This window comes from Piliocolobus tephrosceles, unplaced genomic scaffold (genome assembly GCF_002776525.5).
Source record: "Piliocolobus tephrosceles isolate RC106 unplaced genomic scaffold, ASM277652v3 unscaffolded_28940, whole genome shotgun sequence".
NCBI classification, from domain to species: Eukaryota; Metazoa; Chordata; class Mammalia; order Primates; family Cercopithecidae; genus Piliocolobus; species Piliocolobus tephrosceles.
In genome coordinates, this window is record NW_022312021.1 from 4614 (window position 1) to 14137 (window position 9524).

Genomic DNA, 9524 nt, shown 5'->3' on the forward strand with positions numbered 1-9524 from the left:
ATGGCAGAGATTCATTCGTCAGCTCTGGGGCCGCGCGTCCGCGACGAAGGTGTGGGCAGGGCTGGGTCCCTCTGAGGCCGAGGGGCATCTGCCAGGCTTCTCTCTGCTCCTGGCGGTGGCCAGCATCCTGGGCCCTTCGCTTGTGGAAGCATCACCCCCATCTCTGCCTCTATCCTCACATAGCTGTCTCCCCCGTATCCGCCTCACTCATAAGGACGTTTGTCTCTGACTCTAGGGCCACCCAGGTAATCCAAGATGACATCCCTCAAGACCTTTTTCCACCTAGGCTGCCATGCAAAGGCTGCGGGCATTGGGGCGTGGCTTCTTTGTGGAGGCCACAGTCCGGCCTGCGTAGTCCCCTGTAACCGGCATCTTAGCCTGCCCCCACACTCAAGCCCCAGAGTGCCAGGAAGCAGCAAGTCCAGGCCCCAGCCAGGCATCAGCACCGGGGAGGATGCGGCCCCTGCGGGCTCTTGGGGCCCAGCTCTGCACCTTCTGCTGTGAGCCAGTCAGGCCTCGCCATGTGCAGTTCTGTTCTGTCCACTGAGAAGGTGGCCCCCTTTGGGTAAAACTCCTTAGAGTCAGAAGTCCAGGGGATGTTTTGAACCCTGCCACTAGGGGCTGGGTGCAGTGGCTCAGGCCTGTAAGCCCAGCACTTGGGGAGGCAGAGGTGGGAGGATCACGTGAGCCCAGGAGTTGGAGACCATCCTGGGCAACAGAGAGAAACCCTGTTTCTACTAAAAGAAAATTACCCAGGTGTGGTGGTGTGTGTCTGTAGTCTCAGCTAGTCAGGAGGCTAAGGTGGGAGGATCGCTTGGGCCTGGGAGGCAGAGGTTGCAGTGAGCCATGATGGCACCACTGCACTCCAGCCGGGGCAACAGAGCGAGACCCTGTCTCAGAAAATCAAACAAACAAACAAAAAAACAAATCCTGCCGCTTGTGCCATCAGCACGAGTTTCCAGGAAATTCTGTCACCTCCAGCAGGTCATGATTCCCCTGTGTATTTCAGGTCCGCGGGAGAGCTGTGGAGCTTGGTGAGTGTTTCGTGGCCTCTTGGGTTGGTCAGCACCCCCAGCCAGCAGGCCCAGGACCCCTCTGCAGAAGCATTCCAGGAGAGCAGGCGTCACCAAGATGTCCAACCCCTTCCTGAAGCAAGTCTTCAACAAGGACAAGACATTCCGCCCCAAGCGCAAGTTCGAGCCGGGCACCCAGCGCTTCGAGCTGCACAAGAAGGCGCAGGCGTCGCTGAATGCCGGGCTGGACCTGCGGCTGGCCGTGCAGCTGCCCCCGGGCGAGGACCTGAACGACTGGGTGGCCGTTCACGTGGTGGACTTCTTTAACCGCGTCAACCTCATCTACGGCACCATCAGCGACGGCTGCACGGAGCAGTCCTGCCCCGTCATGTCAGGGGGCCCCAAGTACGAGTACCGCTGGCAGGACGAGCATAAGTTCCGGAAGCCCACGGCACTCTCTGCGCCCAGGTACATGGACCTGCTGATGGACTGGATCGAGGCGCAAATCAACAACGAGGACCTCTTCCCCACCAATGTCGGTGAGTCAGTGGTGAGCAGGGGCTTGGGGATACAGAGCCTTCCGGAAAAGTCAGGGAGGCCAAGCACAGTGGCTCACACCCGTAATGCCAGCGCTTTGGGAGGCGGAGCGCAGGGATCACTTGAGCCCAGGAGTTTGAGCTCAGCCTGGGCAACATAGCAAAATCCCATCTCTAGGGAAAATTTTAAAAATTAGCCAAGCATGGTGGTGCACGCCTGTGGTTGCAGCTACTCGGGAGGCTAAGGTGGGAGGATCGCTTGAGGCTAGGAGGTTGAGGCTGCAGTAAACTATGATCGTGCCACTGCACTCCAGCCTGGGCGACAGAGCAAGACCCTGTCTCAAAAAAAACAAAAAAGAGACTCCATTTCTGTGTCTTCTCCTAAGTCGGGCTGCGCTTAGTAGCCTGGCTTCATCCCGAATCACTCCTGGTGACTCCTGTCTCCCTCACCCCAAAGCAGAGAAGGGCGGGATCAGCATCAGGCCTGGAGTCCTTCGCAGAGGAGACAAGTACCCCTGCCAGCGCTGGGCCCAGTGTTCTCTCTCGGTGGTTTCAGAATCACTGCCACGGAGCCCCTGGGCCCACCAGGATCATCACCCTTTAGTGGGACCTCCTGCCCAGCTCGATGTGCAATGCACTGTGTGGCTCTCGGGGCACCCTGTAAACGTGGGTTTGTGGGTGATCATTGGGGCACGTCCCTCCAGAGTACAGCGGACCTTTTTTTTTTTTTTTTCAAAAAGTATCCCCCCCTTTTCCCCCGACTAGGGGGCAGTGGGCCCATCTCAGTTCACTTCAACCTCTACCCCCCAGGTTCAAGCGATTCTCTTTCCTCAGCCTCCTGAGTAGCTGGGATTACAGGTGTGAGCCACCACACCTGGCTAATTTTTTTTATTTTTCAGTAAAGATGGGGTTTCTCCATGTTGGCCGGGCTGGTCTCGAACTCCTGACCTCAAGTGATCTGCCTGCCTCGGCCTCCCAAAGTGCTGGGATTACAGGCGTGAGCCACCAGCCCCCGGCCTGCCGGCAATTTCTGTCTGGAAGCCTCTTGTCACATCCAGGAGCAAAGGGTTCTGGACGTGGACTTGACTGAGTTCGTGGACCCGTCCCATCTCTGTCCCTGCAGGCACGCCGTTCCCCAAGAACTTCTTGCAGACGGTGCGGAAGATCCTGTCGCGGCTGTTCCGCGTGTTCGTGCACGTCTACATCCACCACTTTGACCGCATCGCTCAGATGGGCTCCGAGGCCCACGTGAACACCTGCTACAAGCACTTCTACTACTTCGTCAAGGAGTTCGGCCTCATCGACACCAAGGAGCTGGAGCCACTGGTGCGCGGGCTTGGGGCTGAGGCTTGGGGTTACGGTGGGACTAGCGGCCCGTGGCAGAGGCACCCTTCCGGGGCCAGGACCCTGACTGCCCGCGGTCGGCCCAGCAGCTGGCGGCCCCGGCTCTCCCTGGGTCACAGCTCTGGGCCCTGGAGTTGGGTCCCGGGGTACCATGCTGATGGGACAGGTGGTGAAGTAGCCGGGAGGGATCCCGCGTTCTCCCCCGGAGCAAATCCGGGCGGCAGTAACCGGGAGGGATCCTGCGTTTTCCCACGGAACAAATCCGGGCGGTAGGTGCAGTTTCCTCCGCGCCGGCCCCGCCTCCCGGCCTGCTCGCTCCGCCTTCACAGGCCTGAGCTCAGGTGTCCCAGAGCACAGCTCAGTGTCCCTTATGAAAGGGATAGGAGCCGGCGCAGACTCCACCCTAACTTTGTGTGTTTTTGTTTGTTTTGAGACCTAGTCTCACTGTCGCCCAGGCTGGAGTGCAGTGGTGCGATCTCCGCTCACTGCAACCTCCGCCTCCCGGGTTCAAGTGATTCTCCCGCCTCAGCCTCCCAAGTAGCTGGGATTACAGGCGCCCGCCACCACGCCCAGCTAATTTTTTGTGTTTTTAGGAGAGACGGGGTTTCACCGTGTTAGCCAGGATTGTCTTGATGGATCTCCTGACTTCGTGATCCGCCTGCCTCGGCCTCTCAAAGTGCTGGGGTTACAGGCGGGAGCCACCGTGCCTGGCCTGTTTTTTTTTTTTTTTTTTTGGAGCTGGAGTCTCCCTCTGTCACCCAGCCTGGAGTGCAGTGGTGCGATCTTGGCTCACTGCAACCCCCACCTCCCGGGTTCCAGCAAGTCTCCTCCTCAGCTTCCCGGGTAGCTGGGATTACAGGCACGTGCCACCACGCCACGCTAGTTTTTGTGTTTTTAGTAGAAACCGGGTTTCACCATGTTGGCCAAGCTGGTCTCGAACTCCTGAACTCAGGTGATCTGCCTGCCTCGGCCTCCCAAAGTGCTGGGATGACAGACGGGAGCCAGCACACTTGGCCTAGACTCCACCTGACTTCTGCAGCCAGCCGGGTACCTCTGCGCCCTCCCTTGCCTGTCTGCTTTCCACGTTACCAGGTTTTATCCAGAGAGGAACCCAGGGACCAGATTCCTTAGTGTGGGGTCCATGTCCCTGAAGCCAGTGTGGCTTCTTGAAATTGGGGCCCACATTTGTGACTCGGTGATGGGACCAGCAGTGGAGTGGGTGCCCGTCATTCAGGGCCTGGCCCTGGAACCTGCCCAGGGGCTGCTCTGTTCCCCAGGTTGTCGAGCACTGTATGGATGTGGTGGCCCTGATGTAAGAGCGGGACCCCACCAGCCTCCCAGTGGCTGGGACCACGGCCACCACGCCCGGCTGAGTTTTTATTGTGTTTCGAGATGGGGTCTCACTATGATGCCCAGGTTGTTGTTCTTAAACTCATGGATGCAAGCAGTCCTCCAGCCTTGGCCTCCCAAAGGGTTAAGATGACAGGTGGGAGCCATCACTGTCTTACAGCTTTAAAAAATGGTTAAAAATGGACGGACGAGGGGGCTCCCACCTGTAATCCCAACCCTTTGGGAGGCCAAAGAGGGAGGATCACTCGAGCTCAGAAGTTTGAGAACAATCTGGGCAACATAGTGAGACATCTTCTCTACAAAAAATTTAAAAAATTAGCCAGGCACAGTAGTGTGTGCCTGCGGTCCCAGCTACTCAGGGGGCTGAGAATGGAGAATCACTTGAGCCTGGGAGGTCGAGGCTGCAGTAAGCCAAGATTGTGCCACTGTACTCCAGCCTAGGTGACAGCCAGTAACCTGTCTCAAAAAAAAAAAAAGAAAAGAAAAGATTTAGGCCGGGCACAGTGGCTCACGCCTGTAATCCCAGCACTTTGGAATGCCAAGGCGGGCAGATCATGAGGTCCAGAGTTCGAGACCAGCCTGGCCAATGTGGTGAAACCCCGTCTCTACTAAAAATACAAAAAATTAGCTGGGGTGGTGGCGGGCACCTGTAATCCCAGCTACTCAGGAGGCTGAGGCAGGAAAATTGCTTGAACCCAGGAGGTGGAGGTTGCAGTGAGCCGAAATCATGCCATTGCACTCCAGTGTGGGCGACAGAGCAAGACTCTGTCTCGGGGAAAAAAAAAAAAAAATTAGCCAGGCTTGGTGGTGGGCACTTGTGATCCCAGCTACTCAGGAGGCTGAGGCAGGAGAATCGTTTGAACCCGGGAGGTGAAGGTTGTAGTGAGCCAAGATTGCGCACAGCACTCCAGCCTGAATGATAGCATGAAACTCCGTTTCGAAAAAAAAAAAAGATTAAAAACATCTTCACATAACTTCCTCATTTTTGTATATCCCCTTTCAGGCTTTGCTACCGGTAAACATGTTGCTAAATTTAAAATTAATACTTGCATACTCGGTGGGTCTAAAGGTGGTAGTGGGATCTTCTCTTTTTTCTTTGTTTTTCTTTTCTTTTTTCTTTTTCTTTTTTTCTGTATTCTAGAACTTTCCTTCCAGTGTCCCAGTCTGTATAAGACGGGGTCAGCAAACTGCAGTCCCCTGGCTGGCTTCCTGTTTTTGTAAATAAAGTTTGTAGGGTTTTGTTTTGTTTTGTTTTTGAGACAGGGTCTCGCTCTATCTCCTAGGCTGGAATGCAGTGGTGCGATCTCAGCGACTGCAACCTCCACCTCACAGGTTTCAAGTGATTCTCCTCCCTCAGCCTCCTGAGTAGCTGGGGCTACAGGTGACCACCACCACGTTTGGCTAATTTTTTGTATTTTTAGTAGGGATGGGGTTTCACCATGTTAGCCAGGATGGTCTCGATCTCCTGACCTTGTGATCTGCCCACCTCGGCCTCCCAAAGTTGTTGTTTTCTCTTTTGAGACAGAGTCTCGCACTGTCACCCAGGCTGGAGTGCAGTGGCGCTATCTTGGCTCATGGCAACCTCCACCTCCCAGGTTCAAGCGATTCTCCTCCCTCAGCCTCCCGAGTAGCTGAGATTACAGGCGCCTGCCACCATGTGTGGCTAATTTCTGTATTTTTAGTAGAGATGGGGTTTCACCGTGTCATCCAGGCTGGTCTCGAACTCCTGGCCTCAGGTGATCTGCCTGCCTCTGCCTCCCAAACTGCTGGCATTACAGGCATGAGCCACCATGCCTGGCTGTAAATAAAGTTTTATTGGCAGCGAGGTACACTCATGAGGTTACCAGTTGTCTGAAGTGGCTTTTGAGGTATAAGACAGAGTTGAGCCATCATGACAGGGACCGTCTGGCCCACAGATCTGAAAATATTGACTCTGGCCTCATGGGGTAGCCTGCTGCCCCTGGTGCCAGGCGTGCGATTGCCTGTGTGGTTTTTGTTGTTTGGGGGTTCAAGGAAGCCCCCAGCTGCCGTCCCTCCGCCTGTGCGTCTCCGTGTGTTTGCATCACCCCTTTTGGGAGTGGCTGGTGGGAGCTGATGTCCTGCTTGCTCTTAACAGAGAGAAATGACCGCCCGTATGTGCCACTAAGAGCCCCGCGGGCCGCCCGGTGCCCGAACCGCCGCTGGGGCCTCAGAGACTCGGAGGAGGATGCTCTGGAACCATCATCACGCTTCTCTCCAGCCTGAGCATCTCAGGGAGCCCAGGGGCCGGGCCGCTGAGCAGGTGTTGGTCCTCAGGAGCTCCAGCCCTGGATGGCAAACGCCTTCCTCACCGTCTCGAGCCTCAGTCTCCCATCTGGGACCGAACATGAGCTCTGTAATTCTGTGTGTTACTAGCAACCGGAAAAGCCCACTGTGTTTTTAAACCACTTCCACTTTCCAGGAGGCTGGACGGCTTCCAGGGTCACTCCCCGCCCTGGGTGACTCCCCGGCTCCTGGAACTTCTGCCCCAACCCTCGTCCCCACCTGATCCTGCCTCCACCTCACTGGGGACCCCCTGGGGCTGCTGTGGCCACAGCCCTGCCTGGGCCTGTCTCAAGGGCACTCAGCTTGCTCAGTCTCCTACGTGTCTCCTGTTGGGGAGGCTCCGAGCCCCTGAGGGCGGACATCTCCTGCCGCAGGCCTTTCCTCTGCGCTCCCACCGGCAGCCGCTGGTGTCCCTTCACACAGAGGCACCACCTGGACCCAGGCATCCTCTTTCCTCCCTCCCCAGTCTCTTCCATTTTCCTACAGATTTTTTTTTTTTTACAAACTAGAGACAGGGGTCTCGCAGAACTCCTGGCCTCAAGTGATCCTCCCACCTCGGCCTCCCAAAGTGCTTGGGTCACAGGTGTGAGCCACCGCACCCAGCCCTCTCTCTTACTCCGTGCACTCTGCTTCCTCCGTTCTTCCGAAACACGCATCTGAAACATTCAGGGCTTCCTGGACTCCTGGGAACCCACGGCCTGCGCCCCGGCTGCTGACTCATTTCCTTAAGGGCCCCTTTGTATATCATAAAGGGTTTGATTTTTATAGTCACATTTACAACCATCTTGAGATTTTTTTTTTTATTTTTTTATTTTTTTTAAATGGCGTCTCCCTCTGTTGTCCAGACTGGAGTCCAATGGCACGCTCTCGGCTCACTGCAACCTCCACCTCCTGGGTTCAAGTGATTCTTCTGCCTCAGCCTCCCGAGTAGCTGGGATTACAGGCGCCCACCACCATGCCCAGCTAATTATTGTATTTTTGTTTATTTGTTTGTTTCTGTTTTTGAGACGCAGTCTCGCCCTGTCACCCAGGGTGGAGTGCAGTGGTGCAATCTCCGCTCACTGCAAGCTCTGCCTCCCAGGTTCACGCCATTCTCCTGCCTCAGCCTCCCAAGTAGCTGGGACTACAGGTGTGTGCCACCACGCCTGGCTAATTTTTTGTATTTTTAGTAGAGACGGGATTTCACCGTGTTAGCCAGGATAGTCTTGATATCCTGACCTCGTGATCTTCCTGTCTCGGCCTCCCAAAGTGCTGGGATGACAGGCGTGAGCCACCACGCCCAGCCTAATTACTGTATTTTTAGTAGAGATGAGGTTTCACCATGTTGGCCAGGCTGGTCTGAAAACTCCTGACTTCAGGTGATCTGCCCACCTTGTCCTCCAAAAGTGCTGGGATTACAGGCATGAGCCACTGCACCCAGCCTAAAGAATTTTTAAATCAATAACATAGTGAGCCCTCTGCCTCCTCGGAATGATGTCCTCTTTCCTTCTGACCAACCCAGGCAGGACTCTTCTGTGGCTGGATGCCCCTCCCCTGGTCTGGAATCTTCCAGTTCTTCTAGAATTGGCCTTTCCCAGATGCTGCAGACTTCCAGTTGAACACCTTTTTCTGTGTGGTCCCTGGGGCCGCAGGACCAAAATCCATGAGCTCTGTGTCCCCTAGACCCTTGGAAGATGAGAGCAGGGCACTGAGCAGAGGCCACCACCTCCTCTCCCTGACTGATCCCCTGCCACCCTGCTCCTCACCAGAATTGTCAGTGGCCTTTCACCACGGTGGCCCTTCCCGCCCGAGCCCTGCACTGTCCCAGACCACACAGAAGTCTGGTCACCTCTGGGTGCCTGGGATGGTCATCGAAGAGAAGGACGCTGTCCCCATCTCTCCTGGCTTCTGCCAGAAAATCGAACAAGTGCAATTAACATTGTCACCGCCGAAGCCTGAAGCTCCCAGGACTCGTCCTTGATCCAGAAACCAATGGGTCCGGCTCTTGGAGCCCCCAGGAGAGGGACCTCCCAGCCAAGCCCTCGAAGGACTCCATGAAACCAGGATCTGCTTGATGGAATGTGTCCTCTTGTGCCTGCAAGATGAAGCCCAGACACCCACACCTCTGTCTTCCCCCAGGGCTCAGGATGTCCCCAGCAGCCCAGCCATGCAGCTTCCCAGGTGGGTTTGGGAGGTGAGAACAGGGACCATCCCTGTCCCCTCCACCCTCACTCCATCCACCCCAGAGACCACCCTCCCCCAGCCAGATACGGAATAAAACTACAGACGCAGACGTCGGAATAAATGGTGTCGTTTTGGTGCCCATGGCGGCTGGTGCTCACTTCCCTTTTCCTGCCAGTATTAACAGGGTGCCCTGTCCCAGGGGTGAGCTTCAGGTCTTGGGGCCAAGAAATTTTTTTTTTTTTTTTTGACAAGTCTCGCTCTGTCACCCAGGCTGGAGTGCAGTGGCTGGATCTCAGCTCACTGCAAGCTCCGCCTCCCGGGTTCCCGCCATTCTCCTGCCTCAGCCTCCCGAGTAGCTGGGACTACAGGCACCCGCCACCACGCCTGGCTAGTTTTATTTTATTTTATTTTTTAATTTTTAATTTAGTTTTTATTTTTTGAGACAGGATCTTACTCTGTGGCCCAGGCTAGAGTGCAGTGGTGCGATCATAGTTCACTGCAGCTTCAACCTCCAAGGCTCAAACAGTCCTCCCGCCTCAGTCTCCCAAGTAGCTGGAACCACAGCTACGTTACCACGCCCAGCTAATGTTCTTTCTTCTTCTTTTTTATTTATTTATTTTTTTTGTAGGCTGGGCGCAGTGGTTCACACCTGTCATCCAGCAGTTTGGGAGGTCACAGCAGGCAGATCACTTGAGGTCAGGAGTTTGGGACCAGACTGTCCAACATGGTGAAACCCCGTTTCTACTAAAAATACAAAAAAGTGGCTGAGAGCAGTGGCTCATGCCTGTAGTCCCAGCACTTTGGGAGGCCGAGG

At 55.5% G+C, this 9524-nt stretch overlaps 1 protein-coding gene across 1 annotated transcript; it reads left to right on the plus strand.

Moving 5' to 3' along the window:
• Positions 1-820: 820 nt before the first annotated feature.
• On the plus strand, positions 821-6648 carry MOB3A (MOB kinase activator 3A). The gene is made up of 3 exons (XM_023183655.2): positions 821-1552; positions 2673-2875; positions 6360-6648. Exons 1-3 carry the CDS (start codon positions 1132-1134, stop codon positions 6387-6389), a joined length of 654 nt encoding a protein of 217 aa, XP_023039423.1. The 5' UTR covers positions 821-1131; the 3' UTR covers positions 6390-6648.
• The last annotated feature ends 2876 nt before the right edge of the window (positions 6649-9524 follow it).